General features: G+C 41.1%; 1 protein-coding gene across 2 annotated transcripts in view; it reads right to left on the reverse strand.

Annotated features, from left to right (window-relative positions):
- Positions 1-5687: 5687 nt before the first annotated feature.
- The window catches only part of LOC107143997 (glutathione S-transferase alpha-3-like), a 26766-nt gene continuing 8842 nt past the window's right edge, over positions 5688-23611 (reverse strand). For both annotated transcript variants that reach the window (XM_048805471.1, XM_015487855.2), the window contains 6 exons: positions 17921-18028; positions 15073-15124; positions 14372-14504; positions 11722-11863; positions 9498-9629; positions 5688-8648 (listed from right to left, as the gene is read on the reverse strand). In XM_048805471.1, coding sequence (XP_048661428.1) covers positions 8529-8648; positions 9498-9629; positions 11722-11863; positions 14372-14504; positions 15073-15124; positions 17921-18007 — 666 coding nt within the window. In that variant the 5' untranslated portion in view covers positions 18008-18028 and the 3' untranslated portion in view covers positions 5688-8528. The remainder of the gene's footprint in view (positions 8649-9497; positions 9630-11721; positions 11864-14371; positions 14505-15072; positions 15125-17920; positions 18029-23611) is intronic.

Genomic DNA, 23611 nt, shown 5'->3' on the forward strand with positions numbered 1-23611 from the left:
CAGGCTGCCCCTACAGTGCACAATAGCCTCCCTCCTGCAGTGTGGGAGGTGTTTCTCCATGAAGTTCCCCTCCCTCTACAATAGCTTCCCAGTGGTAACCTGACAAAAGGATCACTGGAAGACAGGGAAACAGAATGGGAAGGAGCACCACTTCTGGAAGGGCACCTTGCTGGGAGGTCCAGGGTGGGTAGAGTTGACCAGTGAAGGTGTCATGAGGGAAGAGACACTGACACAGACTGGCAGAGATGTACTGGGAGAGAATCTAAGAGAAGAAGGAAAGGAGCATCACCAGAGGGGAACACTGGGGGTGCCATCCTGGAGGGTGACCCAAGCTGCCCTGCCCAGTGGTGCCTCTGCTGCCTGGTGTCAGACTCAGGAAACTCCTCACAGCTTTCTTCACAAGGCTGTGCTCTGGGGAGGGGAGGGCTGTGGTTGGGAACTTGTTATTTATTTTGTGCAGGTTCTGACCTTGTGAAATGAGGCAGGATTGCTGGATTAGTGTGGAAGGGCCCAAGTTGACAAAGAAGGTAGATGACTCACTAAATAAGAAGATGGCCACAGGGAGACATGAGCCCTGAAATGACAGAGGATGGCAGGCTCTGGAAGAAAGTTGATAATGGGAAGGGAGACGGGCTTGGGTTTACAGTGAAGAGGTCACTTTGAACTAAATTAACAGAACTAGCTTGGCAATGATTTCTTGTGGTTTGGATTTGGAATATCCCTAAGTCTCCTGTGTTCAGAGGTGGACTTTGGGGAAATCATTGAACCATGAAAGCTCTGGGGATTATTCCATCCATGGCTGCATGGACTACTGACTGGGAAATGGGACCTAGGCAGAGGAAGCAGGTCACCAGTGGTGTGCCTGGAAGGGTTTATCTTCTCTCAGTTCCTTTCACCCTCTCTGCTCCTCAGCTGCTGTGGGATGAGCAGCTTTCCTACGCCTTTCCCTTCCACTGTGAGGTTCTGCCTCACCTCACGCCCAGAACATGGACTGAATCCTCTGATACCATGAGCCAAAATAAATCCTTTCTTTCTCTCTTTTTGTCAGGTACCTTGGTCATAGCAAGGAAGAGCTGACTAACCCATAGTTCAGTGGTTAAAAAATGAAAGTTCAATATTCAGACAGAGAAAGGAGTATAGACTATTTGAATTTTGGAACTAAAATTAGAGAAGAAAATAGCCAAAGGAAAAACCGACCAGAGATGGAGATTGTTTTTTTCTGATTTGTTTTGCAGTGTTTTTGAGTTTATTCTGAGGAGTGGGGATGAATGTGGAATGGGAAGAGAGGGTTAGGACAGTACAGAGATAACCCTGTCTGTAAGTAAAAGAAAACATGTCAGAGAAGACAGAGGTAGCCAAAGCAGGATGGAAAGCAAAGGAATATATTGTAGAATAACTGTATACATTTTAAATCTGCAGTTTTTCATTTGCCTTTGTTATTTTTATTGACAGATTTGGGAATATAATTGACTTACAATAAAGTGCACATAATGTAAGAGTACAATTGGATTACACCCATGAACTCATTACCACAATCAAGACGTGAACATATTCAAGTCCACATGCCTTTTAAAAAATTTTTTTTGTAGTTGTTAATGGACCTTGACTCATTTATTTGTTTTTATATGTGGTGCTGAGAACAGAACCCAGTGTCCCACACACTAGGCAATTGCTTTACCACTAAGCCAAATCCCCAGCCCTCCTCATAACATTTTGAAATCAATTCATCCTGCACCGTGCTATATTACTGATATATTTTTTGTCACAATACATTATTTTCAATTTTCTAGAATTTTAAATAAGTATTGCTAGCAAGTCCTCTAATTCTTGTCAGATTCAACCAAGGATCTGAGTCTCGGTCAATCACAGCAGTTAGGCATCAGACAATCACAGGCTTCCAACTAATTAGATCAAGTCCATATGAGGCAAATTCACCATTGCATGGTACCTCATAAGGCAAAGGCCAACTGCAGCCAATTGGTTTGTTTCTGTACGTCACTTCATTTTCTCTGTTTATAAATAAAACGTGTACATGGCGGAGGGCATTCTGCTCATCTTGTTATAGGCTGCTGCCAGGGTCTGGATCTCTTCTGTTTCTGGAAATAACTGTTCAATGTAAATGGTCTCAGGTTTTCTTTTAACAGTTTCCTGTGGACATTGTAACAAATTCTCACAACCTGCATGGCCTAAACTGTACAAAAAATTTTCTCATATATTCTAGAGGTCAGATATCTGAAATAAAGGTGACAGCAATTTTGTCCCCCTCTGCAGACTCTGAGGGAGAAGCCGCTCCACGCCTCTCTCCCAGGTTATCACAGCAGTCCTTGTGGTTCCTGAGCTTGGAGCTGCATCAGTACAGACTGAAGGAAATGGACAGTGGAAAAGGAAGCAAAGAGGAGCCAAGGGAGGAAGGGGAAGAGAAGGAGGAATGAGAAGAGGAGGTGGAAGACACCAGAATGTGTTAAGGGCAGGTCAGGAGGACTTTCCACCTCAGCCTTTGCTGATGCAATTTTTAGTTGCTTTTTGGTAGTGTATTCCAACACAAATTTAAATTTGGTAAGAAAGTGATCTCTATCTTGCATAAAACTCATTGCCCAGGCCACTGCAAGTCCTTGTAACTGTCACTCCATGACTGAGCACCAGAGGGCGCACTGTCCAGCACAGAGTGACCTCCCTGGGGCTGGAAGGACTGCAGTCCTAGGTACACAGCCTCCACAGTTCTCAGGAGACTTTCCACAGAAGAAACTGAGCCCAGCCTTTTAACCTCCCCCCGTCCACATCGCAGAGAGAGCCCACTGTCCCATATCTCTGCCCTCTTTGGGAGCAGAACTTCTGGGAAAGGTTTTCTGTAGCCACTGTCTCCATTTCCTCTTCTCACTTCTCCTCCACCCACTCTAGTCAGGCCACCTCTGTCCCTTCAACTCCACTGCAGCTGACCTGTCCAGATCACCAGTGTCCAAGTTCCCAATTCAATCTTCTCTTTTCAGTGCTCACACTGCTCTCTTGGATTCTTGAGGCCATGCTGTCTGTCCTGAGTACCCCGGACTCCACTGTCGCATCCTCCTTAGCCTCCTTGACTGGTCCCACTCAGCTTCCTTTCTCCTCCCCTACTGCGCTCCCCACAGGCCATCTCCTCCGTCTGTCACCACCCTCCAGAGTTTGGCCTCCAATGTTAGGTTCCAGAGACCTTTAGTTTCTGTCTTGCTCTCTCTTGTGACATTAGTGTCACAAGGACAGTCAACAGCCCTAAAGAAGAGCAGACATATCAAGGAACTGAGATCTGTTGCCACCTTTCAGGGAGGTACTGAGTGAGGGGGCCATGTCTGAATTGGACCACCAACAATTAATCCTTCAGGTGACGACAGTACCTGAAGGTTAAGTGACTGCAGCCTCCTGAGACATCCTGATGCTGAATCCCCCACTAAGTTGCTCCCAGATTCCTGACTTTCATTCACAAATTGTGAGCATAGGGCTGAGGTTGTGGCTCAGCGGCAGAGTGTTTGCCTAGCATGTGTGAGGATCTGGGTTCCATCCTTAGCACCACATAAAAATAAAAGAATAAATAATAAAGGTATTCTGTCCATCTACAATTAAAAAAAATATTTTAAAAAACTGTGAGCATAATAAATGCTTGTTGTTTTAATCCACTAAACTTGGTGGCAACCTCTGAAGCAATAGATGGCTAGCACACTCATGCCCACCTCTCTGACCTCATCTTTCATTGCTTCCTCCCCAGGACTCTATAACACTGTTCTTCCTTCCTTCCTTCCTTCTGGCCTGAAACACACTAAACTTGTTCCTGACCAAGTTCCCTGCCTTCATCTTCCTTCTGGCTGGGGTTGTCTTAGCCTGGATCATCACATGTTAGCTTCTTTCTCTCATTCAGTCAGGATTTGTGTTTTTATGGTAGCCCGCATGCCTAAAGCAATTTGGGGAACACAATGGGTGATCAATAAATATGAAGTAAAATAAGAAATGAAATCAGGCAGAGATCATTTAGTAGAAACATAGTCCTTGAGAGGAGTCTACCAATTTCTGCGATTAAAGTCTGAACAATTTTCTATTAGTTATCCTTTGTTGGTTTGTTGACTTAGACCATTGCAACTGTACTGAAGGTTCCCAAGGACAGGTAGAGTCAAACAACTATGGAGTTTAGAGGAAAGGTAAAAAAAGATTGTGTGAGATACTTGAAAGGCCCTAAGGTATCAAAGTCTACAAAGATTAAAATTGTGCTGATTCATCCTGCCCCATCTAAGTAGCTCTAATAGAACACTGCTAATACACGTGTTCTTCAAGAATATTTTGGAAAACTGGACATACACAATTCCTCCCATCTTGAACTAATCCCCCTAGTTCAGTCAGATAAGTTGACATCCACATTTGCCTCAAATATACACACATACAGCCTCTCTTTGAAAATGGTGGACTAAAAACCAAATGTTGGGCTGGGGTTGTGGCTCAGCGGTAGAGCGCTCACCTAGTATGTGTGAAGCCCTGTGTTCCAAACTCAGCACCACATAAAAATAAATAAATAAAATAAAGATGATATTGTGTCCAACTAAAAAGTAAATATTAAAAAAAAAGCAAATGTTGATTTCTTTACATTTTTATATCACAGACTACCAGGAGAAACACTAAAAATATTTAACATTTGTTATGATAAAGACCATATATAAGTCCGCATGTGTATCTTAATTAAAAATATATTTCTTCTTATTTTCTAACTAATATAAATGATGTGTCAGACAATATATAAGTCTACATGTGTATCTTAAATTAAAAATATATTTCTTCTTATTTTCTAACTAATATAAATGATGTGTCAGATAAAGATGGATAAAGCTGTGGAACAAATCGGTCATTAGTCATTGTCCAATTTTGAGTCATATTGTGATTTCATAAACTGTCCCTGCATCCTGGGCTGTTTAGTTTGACAGTGGTACCTTCCTCTCTGAAGGCCATCAGGCTCTGGGAGGTGGCCCATCTTGGAGGTGTGATTCTCAGTGTGTTCCTAGGTCCCTATACTAGGACCTTGTCATTTCTGCACTTCTCATTGAGGGATGGGGTGGTAGAATCTTCTTACTGTTGCCAGCTTCAGAGTTCTCCAATCCCCACTTGAGGAATCTTAATCCTACACTTATATTTATAAATAGGTATTTCATTCAACTTTCTTCAGTGCCTCTCTGCTCTTCTATTTTTTCTTCTTTTACTGAGAACTGAACCCAGGGTTGCTCTTTCACAAAGCTATACCCAACTAATTTTTAACTTTTTATTTTGAGACATGGTCTCATGAAGTTGCTCATTGTGAACTCGAACTTGTAACCCTCTTTCTTTAGCCTCCTAAGTGCCGGGATTACTGGTGAGTACCACCATGTCTGGCTTCAGCCACTCTTTTGGAGTGGTTCTTTGGCTTCTTGCAGGGACCCTCCTTGGCCCAATGTGACATATTGATTTGTAATTCCTTTTATGCAAAGTTTTTTTCGTTATGGTTTACTATGCATTCCTCAAGCTTGTATTCCTAGCACCAAGAGCAATGAGGTAAATCTTAGGAAATTCACTCCAGGATAAAAAGAAATTCTAAGTATATGTCATAAGCTGAGGAGTTCTGGATTTGATGAGTTTAAAAATCTTTGTTCTAGAGCATGTTAGTCAGCTTCCCTTTCCATAACAAAAGACCTGAGATAATCATCTTCAAAGAGGAAAGTTTTATTTTGGTTCACAGTTCAGGCCTTTCACTCAGGGTTCATTTGGCTCTTTTGTTTTTGTTCCTGTGGTGGGCCAGTATATCATGGATGGCAAGAACATGTGTCAGAGGAAAACTGCTCAAATCATGTTGTCCAGGAATAAAAAAAAGAGCTAAGGCAGGGTGGAGGGAGGGGAAGAGACCAGCTTCCAACAATCCTCTTCAAAGTCTAACATCCAGGCAGGTAAAAATGCCCCTCTTAAAGATTTTCACTTTCAATAGTGCCAGACTGAAGAACAGTCCTTCAAATGTAGTCTTTTGATGGACATTCCAGATTTAAGATGAAAAAAATTTGCCTCAGATCCCCAAAGTCTCATGTATATCACAATGCAAAATAACGTTTTTCTGTTCTCAAAGCAGATTGAGAGTATACTGTTGAAAGGGCTTTTAATAGAACCTCCCCACCCCCAACCCCGCTTAATTTTCTAAGGAGTCTCCAGGTGATAGGAAGCAGGTAAATTGGAAACCCTTTAGGAGGCTGTCTAGGAAGGAACATCTTGGTTGGGCTCAGTTGACCTAACATTGAATAGACATTAAAACAAAAAATGAGTCCCAGGTCACCCACTGCCCTACCACAACCATCTGAGGGGAAGCTAACACTATGAAAATGGCTAGCTGGAACTAAGCCAGAAAATTCAACTCCTTAGATCCCTTGGCTTGACAGAGGACATATGACTAATTATCTCAATCTATATTTTGAGATTCCAGACCTGAAGGAGACCTCCTCTTCCTTCCCTTCCTGTAGGGCATGTGAATGCTGCTGCTCGGGTAGAAAAATGGTGGGGACAGCAGGGGCAGTGTGTGCAGATGGCAGCAGAAGACCATTCAGATTTCAGGTATTGTTTCTGAGCTACTTGATTCCTTGAATGGAGTAAGCTCCCAGGCTACCCGATATAATGTGGTGTTTAGAATAGTTAATTCAGAGGTCACTAGGATGAGAGAGTTCCAAGTCCCTAAGTCTTATATATGTAAACTGAAACCCAACTCAACAGGAGATTCTTGTGCTCAGGAAGTATTAACTAAACCTCATCTGATAAGAAACTGCTCGCTGACATCTAACCAGTGACTTTCCATTTTAAACAAACTAATATTTTCCTTATTTGTTTCCTTTATTACCTTATAATTTTCTTCTCACATCCATCTGGGTGGTGGCCTAATCATTCTGGTTTGTTAATGCCAGATACATGAAATTCTGTGTCCTGAAATAAACCTGTTAAAAATTTAATGTGCCTAAACTTATCTTTCAATATGCATAAGAGACTCCAAGTGGGGGAAAATGTTATTTTTCTGAGTTACTTTAAAGAATAGTTTTTAAATGTGATTTTATGTCATTTGGGCAAGATAAGGTGTGTGGGTTTACTGTAAGACTTTTTGTTTTGCTCGAGACAAAAATCTAACTTGTTTCTATGGTCTCCAAAGTCTTTACTCCAAACTCTGAGCTCTGTTCCCTGATGTCCCCTCAGGGTCACTCTTCCCTGTCTTAAGCTTTAATGCTCCCCTGAGAGCAGCTGTGTTCTCTTTCCTCAGATACTTGGTGCTTGGCCTCTCCTTGGCCACTGATTGTGCTGACCTCTGCCTGGATTCTACCCCTGCTGCCCAGTGCTGGTGCCACCCCCCTCACTGATTGTCCCTCCTGCTCATCTCACCTCAGATATGACTCCCCTCCTTGAGAAACCTATCTCACCCACAGATCCCAGCAGATGTCTACTGATGGTGCCCTCCCAACATTAACTCTTCTGAGCATGGTGTTGTAGGAGAAAATCTGTCCTCTGAGAGGCCTATGTTTAAGTCCTACCCTTGACTACCTGTCAGTGTGACCTCATCTGCAAAAAGGGTTTCTGCAGAAATAATACAGGTGAGGTCACCCTGGAATAGGGTGGCTCTTCATCCAAATGGTGGTATCCTCATAAGAAGAGGGCAATTTGGACAGACAACACATACAGGGAGATTGTCCTTTGACCAGGAAAGAGGAGATTAGAGTGTTGTGACAAAAAACTGAAAAACTCCCAGAATGGCCAGCACCTGTCAGATACTAGGGAGAGGCTAAGAAGGAGCTTTCCATAAAGCCTTCAGAGAGACCATGGCATGGCTCATACCTTGATTTCAAACTTAGCTCCAGAACTGTAGGGAATGAATTTCCGTTATTTTAAACCATAGCAGGATGTAGGAATTTCTTGTGGCAGCCTTAGGAACGTGATACGCATGCTGTGCATGATTTTAGGTTAGTTTATCTGTTTTTTTGTTTGTTTCTCTCACTAGATCCATTGCCATGAGTGTACAGAATGTATCAGGTTTTTTTTTTTTTTTTCATCATTGATTATCTGGCTCCAAGAACACAGAATATTTCATGCTGGATAAATATACGTTGAATAACTAACAGGGGAAAAGTTGAAAGAAAATGGTTCTTTATACATTTGTTTTTATGTGTTTTGGTGAGAAAGGTAGCAAAACACAAAACAAGAAAAATATTTTTGCCTAAGCAGAGTGTCAGATGAAAATTTCTATTAATTTTCTTTGAGATAGTTCATGACAGATGATATAAGACAATTTTTCTTAATAGATCAAGCCTAAGAAACTTTCTCATTCTATTCAAATTTAAAGAGATATCCAGGAAGTGATCATGGTTATAAACCTCACTAAAACCAAATAGACTGCATTGCAAAGAAGTCTGCATACCTTATTTCTAACTTAAATTTTGGAAAACTTTGTTAGCCTCATAGTAATCAAGATCATCTTTTGGATAAAGCCCAGTATTGTATGTGCTATATCTCCAAGTCTGTCTCATTTAACTGAAAATCTTCTTTACTGCTTCCACACGATTTTCATCATCAAAGGGCTTCCTCTGGCTGCCAGGCTGCAGAAACTTCTTCACTGTGGGAAGGTTGCTGACTCTGGTTCTTAGGGCCTGCAATGCAGAAGAACAAGCCTCAGAGTGGAGCCCAAACCAACACCCATTAACACAACCAGGAAGTCTGAATCCCTCCACCAGCACAGCATGCTGTCTGGGAAACACAACAAATGAGAAAAAATAATAATAATAATAAGAGCTAGAAAATAAAGCTCAATAACAATTTCCCCAACTTCTCTTTAAAACTGTTTTCCATTCTAGCATTCTTCTCATCTGCCTTACACTTTAATCCTGTAGATTCATTGCTACTATATGATATAAGAAAAAATATGTGACATGTGCCTGTCACATGTGGATAAAAGAATCACTCAAACAGAGTGAAAAGAAGATGCGGGAAAACTGAGTTAGAAACGATGATAGAAATAGACCAGCAAATCCAGGTGGCAGTTAATACAAATTATCACACTGAGAGATAAAGATGGGATTGTTGAGGGTGGGGGTTTGCAGAGTGAAATATAATGTCTGAGACTGGGAACATGACGGGGAGGAAGGAAAACAGATGGAAGGAGACTTGTTCAACATGGAAAGACAAGGGCATACATGGGAGGAGGGGATTCCCAAGGAAGTCATGGTTAGAACCCAAATGGAATAGGGGCTGAGAAGAGAAGGCCGGGTCCTTGGTTTCACTTATGATGCTTCTTAGAGTAGCATCCACCTTAAATGTTCTTGCATAGAAAGATTCTTTTCATTCCACAGAACCAGAGCCTAGAAGACCTTTCTGGAGTCCAGGGAAGGGAGGGTGAAGCCTAGAGATGGACAGAAGTCAGAACACCACCAGCCCCAGTGTTTAGATGTTAGATTCATGATGGGAGGTGTGGGCCTCTATGAGGAATTGAGAGAGAGCACCTTCAGTAGAGGGAAGTTGGCCAGAATAGTGGAGTCCAGCTCTTCTGTGTGGTAGAGAAGTTCAGTGAGGTGAACGTCAGCCTTGCTCAGCCTGTTGCCAACCAGGTAGTCTTGCCCATGGCTCTTTAACACCTGCAGAATGGGAGGAGTCAGGTCAAGAACACACATAACCAGACTGAGCCCCAGCTTGTCCCAGAACCTCTGAGCTCAACTCTCCCCAACTGCTGCCTCCTGGGCAATGTGGAGCTGCAGATCTTTCTTCAGGTCCCTGACTCACAAGGGAGAGTCAGAAGTGGGGCTCTGCTCCCTCCTCTGTGAAATCCAGCATGATCCTTTCATTCTCCTTCATATATTCTTGCATTGTTCACACCACTTTACCATGACCTATGTCTTCCACACATGCCAAGGGCGTGACATCTGCTGTGCTGCCTTTCCATGAGCCCTACACTCTAAATGGCATAGCAGGTCATTTCAGGATGTTCCTTTCTCCTCTGCTCTCTTTTTCTCTCCAGTCTCCACTTTTTTTAAAAAATATAATTTTTTAGTTGTTGATGGACTTTTATTTTGTATATATTCATATGTGGTTCTGAGAATCCATCCCAGTGCCTCATACATGCTAGTCAAATGGACTTCCACTGAGTTACAACTCCCAGCCCCAGTGTCTCCACTTTAATAAGCACCTATGAGTATATCAATTCAGTATCTCTGTTTTTCCTCTTGTCTGGTTTCTTAATTTGCTGGTTATGTCTGTAGGATCTAAAACAAACTTCAATCACTATATGTTTTGTGACATTGGCTTTGAGCACTATGTTGCAATCTGCATGCTGCATTATCTAGGTGTGAACTGCACTGACATCGGCATCTTAGTATGAAATGCATGGGAAAAGTAATAGGTTTGACCAGCAAGACAGGAGTGGAGAGATGGGCACATGATAATGTGGACATCATAAGATGTAAATTCTGCTATCTCAGAGGTGTGTATTTATGGGTTCTTTAAACTTTCTTTTAATTTCTATGAATGTATTAACATTTTCACAAAAGAAATTTTGGAGTAATATGTGAAATTTGTTTAAACATCTCAGCAATACTGAAATGAGGAAGCATAAAGAAAAACCACATGGCCCAACTAATTAAACAAAATATTTTGTCACCACCCTATCAGATTAAGTATACATAGAGAAGTGTGAACAATTGCTTGGTACAAGTACAAAACACAACATCAAATTTATGCTATAATTTAGAGCACTCTTTTAGTTTTACCTCCAGTGTATTCAAAACTCCCCACTGCCCAAGGGCTAATTCTGTACTATGAATTCTGTACATAGAGCATTCTAGTTTGATTCCCAGTAATTAAAACTTTCAACTTGGTATCACTAGTGCAATCCTTTCTCATTGTCTATCTTCACACAATGCCTGAGTGCCAGAGTACTAAATCAGTATGCAAGAAGGCCCTCTGAAAGTGAAGGTCAATGTTCAAGGAATCCCAGATAACTGTTTTTCTCCTGCTTCTGTTATGGAAAGAATATCTGAGTCTCCCAAACTCATAAGTTGTGATCCCAATGCTGTTAGGTGGGGCCTTTAGGACATAATTAGGTCCTGTGGGAAGAGTTCTCAGGAATGGCACTACTGCACATATAATGAGACCTTAGACCCATCTGTCATAGGAGAACACAGCCCAAAGTCAGCCATTCATGGAACAAGAAGCAAGGCTTGCTTGACACCAATCCATCAGGTCCTTGATCTGTAATTTCTGAGCCTCCAGAACTATGAGAAATATATGTATAATGTTTAACCTTCCAGTCTATGGCATTGTTCACATAGCAGTCCTAAGTGCTAAGATAACCTGTTAGGACTAAAATGCTCTTGAAACTCTGAGACACCCTCTAAACGCTATCGCTGTGCTACATTCTGCTCTATGTGACTCTTCCCTTATTTCCACTGGACTGTCCCATCAATAGGCAAGCCTTTCCCAGATAAAGAGAAAGCTAGTGTTTGTGCCAGCCTGATTCTGACCCCTACCCTGGTCCTTCTCACTCAAGCTATAGCCTAAATCCTTCCCATGTTGATGTAAGAATACATGAAACAGTGTTCTTTTCCTTATGTCCTTCCCATAGAGGTTGTATTTGGTGACAGCATAGTTGAGAAGGGCTCTAGGCTGCCCTAGCTTCCTCCCATCAGCCTTCAGTTTAGAAAGTGTCCTGAAGGTAAAACAGCTTCCACTTACGTTCTCAAAGGCAGGAAAATAACGGTTTCTCGCTTTCTCTTTGATTTCGGTAAGTCTTCCATCTTTGTCTCCAGGTGCAAAGGATGGGTAATAAATAATCATTTCATTCAAATCTGCCACACCTTCTGAATACATATCAATTCTGAAAGCAAAAAAAAAGTACTCTGTCAAATGCCTTCTGTCCCAGATTTTATAGTTTTGAAATCCAAGAAAACAGAAAACTGGGAATGGAACCACCATTTGACCCAGCTATCCCTCCCCTTGGTTCATACCCCAAAGACTTAAAAACAGCATACTACAGGGACACAGCCACATCTATGTTTATAACAGCACGTTTCACAATAGCTAAACTGTGGAACCAACTTAGATGCCCTTCAGTGGATGAATGGATTAAAAAATGTGGCATATATACAAAATGGAATTTTACTCAGCAATAAAAGAGATTAAAATCATGGCATTTGCAGGTAAATGGATGGCGTTGGAGAAGATAATGCCAAGTGAAGTTACCCAATCCCCAAAAAGCAAATGCTGAATGTTTTCTCTGATATAAGGAGGCTGACTCATAGTGGAGTAGGGAGGGGGAGCATGGGAGGAATAGATGAATTCTAGATAGGGAAGAGGGGAGGGAGGGAAAGGAAGGGGGCAGGGGATTAACAAGGATGGTGGAATGTGATGGACATCATTACCCAAAGTACATGTATGAAGACACAAATTGGTGTCAACATATTTTATATACAACCAGAGATATGAAAAATTGTGCTGTATACAAGAAATAAGAATTGTAATGCATTCCACCATCATTTGTTTTTTTAAAAAATCAATTTAAAGAAAGAAATCCAAGAAAATAGAGCGCATCACACAATAGCAAAATAATTCACTTCCAGTAGGTTCCCTTCAAAATCCAGTTACAATCTTCTGGGTTTTATTTATAGATTAACATTTATTTCTTAGAGCAACCTACAGGGAAAACATGTCTAAATTTTTGTTATACACCTGACCACATACGATTCCAAAGAGTATACTGGGACATCACAAATTAAGGTCTTTAGAGAACTTGGTGTCTGTAAACACTGGTAGTACATATAGGCTATGTTCTCTTTGCATAGGTAAACTGAAGACAGAGTCCCTAGCCCAGCCTCTCAGACAAGTCCCTCTCCCTCGCTCTTCCTATCATACAGCACAGGATCATTTCCATGTTCAATGTTAGAAATCACGTGCTCCCAATTATTTCTCATAAATCATGTTCCCTAACCTTTTCCATGTACTGTTGCCAATGCTGATCATGATTTCATTTCTTGAGGCCCCCACCCAAGATTTGGTGCAATTCTTTATATAGTTATAGTATGTGTATAGTATAGGAGAGCCTCATTTCTTTTGCTTCAAACAGGCTTTCCAAAATTCTTTTTCAAAAGCAGTTTTATTGACAAATGTGCACATCATAATTGTCACTCAGTTAAAGTCTACTATTCAGTGAATTTTTTAGTACACTCACAGAATTCTGCAAATACTAACACTTTCCAGTTCCACAACATTTTTACCATGCTGGATGGTTTATGAAAACATGTATACCACCTCTCCTACCAGCACCAAAACCATTAATCTACTTTCCGTCCCTGTGCATATGAGTGTTCTGCACATTCATGCTAGATAAACCATACAATATGTGGCCTCCTAAGTCTGATTTCTTCTATGTGACATAATGTTGTCAAGGTCCATCCATGTTGCCACATGCATTAGTAATTCATCTCTTTGCACAACAAATACTATTCCAGTATGACCAGAGAACCTTCCTTCATCCATTCATCCACTGCATGTTTAGTTTATTTCCACTTGATGGGATTATGAATAATGAGCTATGAACATTTGTGTACAAATACCACTCAGGATGTATTTTATTCCTCTTGGGTATATTCCCAGTACTGAAATTGCTGGGTTATTGGTAACTCTTTAACTTTTTGAGGAACTTTCCACAGTTCCAAACAAGATTTTGTTTTCAATAAAGCAGTTCCAGCTAAGGAGGGAGGAGACCTAAACACCAGTGCTGCATCAGTGGGCTTCTTCAAGTTTACATGAAATGCTTTGCATCACCCTCGTGTCTTGACACAGACTCCACCATCCCTCATCAACTTGATCCATCTATAGAAGAAGAGGGTAGCTTAGGTTCCTGCCTGTCAGTTTTGTACTTTCTGGAAATGGAAAATCAGGTGCTTTAGATATTTCCTTCCCAGGCCTTCAAGTCTAGACACTCAAATCCTTCCCCTGTCCCAAGCTATTGCATAGAGTTTAACCTCTAAAGCTAAGCAAATGGAATCAGGATTCCACCATCTTCCTGAATGCATATTTCCTCAGGATTTGCAAAACTCCATGAACCGCATTCTCTCTACATGACACTGCCCTGAATCCAATCCATGCTTACTCTTACTGCATCTCCGCAGCAAAAATCTCCCAAAATGATCTCAGAAACTACTAATCTACATTCTATCACTGTGGATATGCGTGTTCTACACATTCATACTAAAGAAACTATGCAATATGCCCAGAGTCAGCCTGGTGCTGTTCATGATCCCCCTGCCATGGTTTATCCCACTTAAGGAAGGACCTAAATCCTTCCCATGTTATCTGTTGATTTAAAATAAAAAATGTACCATACAGGGCTCTCTCCTTTATGTCCTTCCCATAGAGGTTGTGTTTGGCAGCAATGTAGTTGAGAATGGCTCTGGTATGCACCAGCTTCATCCCATCGATCTCCACCATGGGCACCTGCTGGAACATCAAACTCCCATCTTGTGGAAAGAGAAAACAAACAGAATGAAATGTCTGTGGGTCAGACCTGTTCACAATGTAGAACAGTTGTGAAAATGACTGAAGATGGAAAGGGGAAAAAATATTGCTTGGTAAATTTTCAAGTAACCCACTACTTTATTTTTAGTTTTTGTTTCTTCTTTTACTTATTCAACTGCTTTACTTTTAGCCTCCTATCTCACAGCTGTTTTAATTTCCCATCCATCCATACACATTGTGTGTCCCTGAATATTTGTGCATTTAGCCCATCTTCAGGGCTATTTTAGAAGAATGTGGGGAGCCTGCGACTGGTCAGGAGCCAATTGCATTCAGCATATAAAAAAAGGCAAGAAGAGGGCATGCAAGGGGCCCTGAGATTGTTCCTTAGCAAGGATTCACAAAGGCCTCACTTTTTTTTAGTCCCCAGAGAGTTGCCAGGTCTTACATTTTAACCACTCTCTTACCTCTCCTTTGTCAGCACTGCCATCCTCACGAATACATGAGTATTGTCTGATTTTTCAATCTTCCACCAGGAACCCTCTTAAGAGACATTAAGATATTTGTTCTTACCTTTTCTTAACTTTTCCAAGTCTTCTCGAGTTTTCAGGAATTTCTCTTCAAACTGAAAAGCAGAAAAGGTAAATGAGTCCTGATTAGTTCACTCAATAGCCTTGCATTCTTGTCAGCTTGAATCACTCCTGTCTATGTGTGATATGAAGGGGTAAGATTTTTGAGACTGGACATATACATGGAAGAGTCTGCTCAAGGCTATCTGGAAATTTATATTGCATCTATCAGGAAAAATGCATGGGTCACAACCTGAATAATGCTTGATCCCATCCATCACAGATGTGTGGGCTGCTCGAGGGCAGGGACCTCATCTGTCTAATTCACTGTGTGTCCCCAAGACCTAAAACAAAACCTGTTTCTTTATAGGTGTCCACACAATTATGTTGAATGACGAGTTCCATGGTTAGTAGGCAGTTTGTTACTGTCTCCTCCCTCCTGCCCACCTCACAATTGTGGTGTGTATTTTCAGTATAATTGCATTCATTTTCTTATATGGTAGAATTTAGATCTTTTTTATGGGATTTTCTGACATGCATAAAAATAAACAATTGAGTATATTGTTGCTCCTTTATCCCTCACCAATTTCAACAATTATCAGCTGGTATCAACAGACTTTCATCTAGGTGCCCACCCACTCTTCTTCTCTGGTAATAGTTTAAAGGAAATCTCACCCCAGATTTCATGCACAGTCATGTGCCTCATAACAAAGTTTCAGTCAATCATTGACTAGTACACAAAGATGGTGCCATAAGACTATAAAGAAACTGAAAATTTCCCATTGATTAGTGAATACATAGTTGAAGAAGAGGCTAGGGAATAGAAAACTAAAGGGAAGAAAGGAAGAATCCCTAAGAAAACTCAGTGAAGCATTTAGTAGAAGCTTTTGTAGACCTCCATAAGTTCCACCAAAATATTGAAAACATGAGGGCTGCAGAATAGTGCTTAGTGGTAGAGCACTTGCCTATCTTACACCCTGCCCTGAGTTCAATCCCCAGCACTGTGAAAACAAAACAACAAAAAAAGTTGTGATCACTGAGAATAGCCTATATTAAAAACAATTTTTTTTTAAAAAATTGAAAACATAACCTCCAAATGAATGACTATGTTTCATTAATAGAGAGGACTTTTCATGGTACATTATCTGCTTCCAAGCAAATATATATAATGAAAAAAAGCAAACCAATCAATCCGCCATGCACATATTTCTGCACAGTGATGCCTCCAAAGGAGAAGCATCAGAAATGTCCTTAGTAGCTAGATCAGAATAAGGTACTGTGATCATGGAAGGGGACAGGACCATGCCTGTTACTGCCCCCAAAACCTTCCAGTGAAACACCATGGGGAGGTAGAAGACAATGATATTGTTAATTCTGAATCTGTGTTTGCTTCTTAACTTGTAACAGAAGAATCTTTTAAAATCAAATTAAATAAAAATTAAAAATGGAAAAAGCTTAGAGAATAAGGAATAAAAATACTTTATACACCTGCACAATACGTCTGAGTTTTAAGTGTTATTATGAAAGAGTCAAAAGGTTAAAAAAATTAAAAGTCTGTCAAATAAAAATTTTACAGTAAACTGAGGTTCATTTATTATTGGGAAGGAAAACATTTTAATAAACTGAGTGCAGCCTGTGTGTGCAGATTCATAAAATGTGCATTGTGCTAAATCAGCTTTTCATTATTTTAAGGAATACCTAACATAATCAACTTTTAAGAGGGACAGGTTATTTTGCTTATCACTGTTTCAGAGGTTTTGGTCCCTGGTCATTTGGCCCTGTTGCTTAGTGGCAAGGCAGAACATCATGGCAGGCAGCATGTGGTGGAACAAACTGCTCACATCTTGGCTGTCAGGAAATCAAGAGAGACACAGGGGCTGCATTCCCATTATCCCCTCAAAAGCAAGCCCTCAGCCATAGAACTCCTCTCACTAGGCCCCACCTCCAAATAATTCCACTGCCTTCCAATGGTGCCTCAGGCTAGGAACACACCTTTAAAACATGGGCCTTTATGAACTTTTCAAGTCCAAATTACAGCATTAGGTAGTGACCTGGGCCTTCACTTTGACTCAATACCTGCTCATGGACTCACTTGGAGGAATTGTCAGACCTTGTAAACTCTAGGCCTGGTAGAGTACTGAAATTAGGTGTCCCGTTTTTCATATTTTATACCATACTTTTACTGTGCATGTTTTTGGGTTCAATATACAGATGCTTATCATTGTGTTACAATTGCCTACAGTATTCGGTACAGTTTCATGGCATACAGGTGTGTGACTTACCAACAACAGGCCACACAATATAGCCCACAATATAGTAGGCTACACCCTTTGGTTTTGTGTTGGTACACACTATAATGTTTGCACAAAAAAATTGCCCAGTGCCAGGTTTCTCAGGCTGTGTCCCCATTGTTCAGGACATAAGACTGTGTTTCATTCTTAAATAGTTCAATTAGTTTCTCTAAAATATAGGAACTATGTTTAAAAATAACTATCACATGTTATCCCAACAAAAACATTAATAATAATTTACTATCATCAATATTCAATCAATGATCATATTTCTAACTTTTATAAGTTTTATAAATTATGTTCTACAGTTTGTTTAAACACAAATCCAGATAACTTCCACAAATTGTGATATATTTTTTTACATTAATGTTTATCCTCTTTGATGAGAATACTGACAATGTATTTGGTTATGTCTGTGAATCTCTTAAAATTGGCAGTTTTGTTTAAAGCACAACTCATGACATGGTAACCAGTAAGAAACATCACCTAGCTTATGTGAGAAAAGTATCTAATAACAGTGAATATTAGATCCAAATTAAAATGACTTAACCCATAACTTACCTCTTCACCAGCTGCAGCCAAGAGCCATCGGATGGACTCCATTCTGCCCCGTCCATCAAAGTAGTGAAGAATGGGTTTCCCTGCCATGATGGCAGTGTCTGGGTTTTCCTAAATGTGTGTGAGCAAATAAAACTGTCACTATGGCAAAATCTAAACAAACCCTTTAGCTTCACTTGATCTTAATTGGCTTTAAAAAAAATGACTAATTTTTGATTCACAAAGTTGGGTGTGGGAGGCCAACCTTACTGGTGACTGAGTTACACTCCCCAGCTGGGTGCTGAGGCGCTCAGTCACAGAAATGGGTGTGTCTTGCTACAGCCCCATGGGTGAAGCTACGCTCACCTGTTCCTTTGTAATATAACCCCTTGCCCTGTTTAGGATAGAATTTTCCATGGAAGTGCCTTGTGTGTGTCCCCTCCTCTTACTGTGCCCTTGGGTGTGGCCTACCCAGGTGTCAGTCAACCTGCTGACAGTGGACATCATGAAGATAGACTCAGCCTCCTGAAACCTGACCCCTTGCCTCATTTGAATAGCTTCTCCTCAATAAAAGGGGTCAGCGCGTGCTCCCCCTCTCTCTCTCTTTCTGCAGACCCTTAAGGTCAGAGGAGCCCTCACAGCAACCCCAAAGAAAAAGGTATTTGTGTCTCTTGTGTGGTTATTTCGTGCAGCCCAGTTAGCCCAGTTTAACTAGAGTGACTCCTGAGCCTTTTAGTCGCAAGAACAGAAACCCGGCAGTTGGGCAACACATTCTTAGTCTTAGGTTAAATTTGCAGGTAGAAGACAACTCTGACCGAGGCCACCTAAGGGATTTAAAAATTGTTCTTCAGAGAATGTTATCACCCTGTGTCCTCCAGGGGAAAGACGCTTTTTCATCTCACCTGGTCTGTGGGGGAAATAAAACTGTGTATCCTAAAAATACAGAATGAGCTATTCCTGGGGAAAGTAACTAAAAAGAGAAGAACATAAGACTTTCTAATCAGAAAATTTTCTTTCAATTTACAGAACCCAGAACATCCTGTGACCTGTGCCAACAGCAATTCATGCATCAAAAAAGCAGGTCACCCCAAATTTTTAAGTACACTGGAATGTATAACTAATCTGGCACCTGCTTCTGTGATGCAATTCTCACAACTCCCAGTAGAAGCCTTGCATTGTAACCCTATGCAACATGGTCTTTGTTGGAAGTAGCATTTGATTTGCTACATTTTCAATAAAACTTTTTTCTTTTCCCCAGCAATTTTCCCTGAGTCAGTGGCCTTTTCCAGGAGAAGAGTGAACTGGGATTGAAGGTTTCAAGACCATCATATCAAAAGAGGTACATTAAGATGTATGGTAGAACCGGCTATACTGAAGAAGGACCTGCCTTCTTTGTGGCAGGGTCAGAGAAGTTCTTCAAATGTACTCCTAGGTCCAATGGTTTACCCATCAGTAGTCACCCTCATAATGCAACAAACCAGTCTCATGTCCCCATTGGTTAAAATGTGACTGTTCTTGGCAGGCTCATGGTCACTGTGGATGACAGAAGATTTTAGTGGGAAGAGAAAGAACTAGAGAACCAAAATGTATTGAAAACTGCAAGGACCTACCCCAATACAAACCTCATTTGACACATCATGTTTTTAATATTCACACAGCTTTGGGACCAGTTGTATTTAGTCTTCACTATTCAGTTAATGAAACTGAGTCTTATGGAAGTGAAATGTAATGTCCAGTCACACCAAAGTCACCAGGGGACATGAAAAATCACAACATGAAACAAGAACAAGGAGGGTCTAGAAACACACAGGTGAAGGCCTTGAGAATTTGTGAAGGCTCTGAAATCAGGATGCCACCAACAGCAAGGACCAAGAGGAGCAAAGTCACTGTTCAGTCCTTTGGCAATTAGGCTGCATTGAATCAAAAGTAGAAATGAGGGCTCAGGATTTGTTCACTTGTAGCTCACAAGGTCCCAGTTCCTCCCATAGGCAGAGGTTGCTGATTCCTTTCTTTTTTGGAATGCCACACTCTACAGCTTTTTGTGTGATCTAGCAAAGGGATGGTGCTACATTCACTTGAAGGTAACCTTTGTTCAATGCCAGCCACACTCTCAGAATGCCACAAATTTATCACAAGTTTAACCTAAAACAAACTAATCCTGGGGCTGAGGATGTGGCTCAAGCGGTAGCGCGCTCGCCTGGCATGCGTGCGGCCTGGGTTCGATCATCAGCACCACATACAAAGATGTTGTGTCCGCTGAAAACTAAAAAAATAAATATTAAAAAAAAATTCTCTCTCTCTCTCTCTCTCTCTCTCTCTCTTAAAAAAAAAAGAAACTAATCCTCAGGGGACTTCATAGAATGTGATCATTTTTTAGTTGGGGATGATGTGATTTCTAGAAGAACTTGCCCATATGAAGTGATGAACCAGAGTTCAAACTCACCTTTGTTCAAAACCAAAGTCTAGGCTTGAATTTCTGTTATTGATTTTCAGAATATGCAAAGCAATCCTTCTGTGGATTGTGAGATCTATTAATTTTGTAAATGAAGTAGAAAGGAATAGCAAATATCAGGTGCAGAAAGGGTAATTAATGTTTGGAAAAGGTTTCACTTCAGTTGTGTGTATGGAGTGTGCATAGGAGTGTGTGCATGTGTGTGCTCAGATGGCCATTGTAAGTGGTACTAGTCACACTGATGGCGTCCAGTGAAGGAGCTTCAATGGCCCTGGCTGTGTCTCAGGCTGCTCAGGGGGTGGAGCACAGCGAAGATTCAGAGAATGAAAATAAGTGGCTCCTGGAACTGAGGTGACTTTACTATCATGAGTGTGAATACAATCACAGTAGACTCACTGAAAGCAGGAGTCCTAATGAGAGGACTTCAAGGGAAGACAGTTACATTTAATCTGAAGTTCTATGATAAAACATTCTGTCTTCTTGCAAAGTTTTGTCATTGAGTTTAACACAAAAATACATTTGTCTTTACCATTAGAAGTACTTCTGGAAAATTGTCTGTGATTGAATTTTAGGTATCAAAGTATTTTAAATATCCACATTTTAAAAGGTGACACAAAAATCTAACCTTTATGAAGTACAAACTCCTTTAGAAACACTGAATCAACTCTCAGTCTGTTAGGAAGTCCATTGTTCTTTATCAGGAGGGAAGTGGAGGAGGCTTGGTCAGCACAAGGGAAGGAGACTGAAACTCACCCAGCTGCCAGGTGCATTCAGTTGCTCAGAACAAAGGTTCACAGAGTCACATGATTCAAATGATTCAAATCCTTACACTGGGCTTTCTCCAGCTGTTGACTAAGGAGCTTGTTACACAGGGAAGTGAGTTTTACCTTACATAAGGCTCTATTATGATGCTCTTTCTTCTAAGTGACTTTCTCCAGCTTCTGAATGTGAGGTTTCCAAAGGCCAGGCCAAGCCTGGGACAAAGGTCCCCATGAAGCTTTGCTGGGTGCACAGAAAGTGGGAGCAAGAGAGTGGATGCCTTGCTGGGGTCCCACACAGCTTCCTCACACATAGTTAGTCCCTACTTGTGAATGTCCCCTCTATGACTATTAAGCAAGAGTTAGGCATGAACAGTGGGTCAGAGTTTAGGAAAATACTCAATACAGAACAACATGGTTCATCAACAGCCCTGCCTCATTGGAGCTGCAATTGATAACAAGATGGCTATATCAGGACCTTTGCCTGGTCTCAGCTCTATTCCTCCTACAAATGGAGGAAGACAGATGAATTCGAGGGCCAAAAGACAAAGGACAAGGATATGTTTGCTCAGAGGGCTTACCTGCTAAGACATCTTCAACAAAACCCTACACAAATAACACAGACCAGAGATTTTCAGGCTGAGAAAAGCAGGATGATTCAGACTGGAGCCCCCTAACCTTAAATTCTATAAAGCTAGATTTAATGAAGACCTGTCAGTCAGGCCAAGATGACCAAGAGTTGCTCTTTGGTTGTTAGGTACTGTAGTCTGTCAATCCAGAGCCCAGAGGCAATACCTGGGTGGGACCTTCTAACAATCTTCCTCCCACCCAAGTAAAACCTGGGACACAAAAAACTACGTTGTTTCTTTCCCCTCTCTCTCCCCTGAAGGTGCTTTCCCCACCCCCTTTCTCTTTAACTGAGCCTCATGGAAAGTGAAAGGCTTTCTCTTTCTTCTTTTTTACTTTCACTAAGTCTTGTGTCTTACTTGGAACCTCTGATGTGAAAACCCAAGAGCTGAGATTGTTTAATTTCTGACTCTCAATTTTCTTTTCTGAAAATTCATAGAATTACAGTTAACTTTGAGGACTTTTCAGAAATTGAAATAACGTGCATACACTCGTAATAGGCACTCAGTACATGGATGCTCACTGTTTCTCCAGTTCCTGGGCACACATTTGTGTGCACCTGAACACATTGGGTAGCCCATCAATCTTTCTCTTTCCATCCAACCACTAACTGACCATCCACTTATCATGTACTATTATCCATCTATCTGTATCTCTGTTTTGTCCATTGAATTCTGGAGCAATTTCCATGTTCCAAGCAAGGACGAGGCTACAGGGAGCAAGGTACCAGTCTGACTTGGTCTCTTCCCTGAAGGGGTTTAAATCTAGTCAGGGACATAGCATTATAGACACCTGACAGGTCAGAATGACTCTGGAAGTGACTTCACTTTATGGGTCTCTGGGAATTCCAACCCAGGATCTGAGACCAGGGCAGAGGACATGTAGCCAGATTATCAAAGAAAAGGAAGTGGGTAGAGAGCACTTCCCCATCAAGCAGTTGCTAACATCTCCAGGGGAGGGAAGAATCACACTCTCCAACACAAGGAATTGCCCCCCCGGGCAGCTTTGTTCCTGCCTTTTGGTCATGTAGGCATGTTAGGAAGAGGAGTAAGCTCATCCTTCTCCAAACCTGCTCTGCAGCCTCTTGCAACACACTTTTCTTCATTGTCATTTCAGTATCTTCTCCCAGAGGTGCTGCACTATGTCCTGTGATTCTGGTAGACCCTAGTTTCTCTGACACCTGGATTTTCAGACACTCTCCCTGAAACTCAGTCTCTCCTTTATAGAAACGTTCCTTCTTCTCAATATTAACATTTGTGCAGATAATGCTGGCTTTTAAATTCCAATTCTAATGACTCATGCATTCCACCTAAGTGTTCATTTGCTTTAAAAAACTAGTTACACACTCCAGTGATTGTCTGTTTTGCATGTAGACTTCTGAGTGTTAGCACCTGGATGTCTTGTCTTCCAGTGATCCTCCTTTAGGTGGCGCTGCTTCACCTGCACTGAGGATGGTGGGAATATCTGGAGAGTTTTTTTTGGTTTCAAGGTCTACACTGTGGAGGCCTAGGAAGAGCTATAGCATCAGGTGGGGCAAGGCCAGGATGCCTCTGAATATCCTTCTATAAGCAGGACAGCCCCCCACACTCAGCCAAATGAGTAGTCTTGCCAAGTTTGAGACAACTTTCCTTAGTCATTCTCCTGTTTTGCCATGAGATGGTGAACCCCAGAGAGGTAAGACTTGCCATCTGGTTAATTAGTAGCAAAGATTGAAATAAAGTCTAGTTCCTCTGGTATTCAGATACTTTTTCTGTATCATAATAAATCTTAATTTTGATGTTCACAGGATAAGTTGTATTACAGTAACACAATTCATAGTTGTGTGTTGATGACATATATATATATATATATATATATATATATATATATATATATATA

Source organism: Marmota marmota, unplaced genomic scaffold (assembly GCF_001458135.2).
Source record: "Marmota marmota marmota unplaced genomic scaffold, marMar, whole genome shotgun sequence".
Taxonomy (NCBI): Eukaryota; Metazoa; Chordata; class Mammalia; order Rodentia; family Sciuridae; genus Marmota; species Marmota marmota.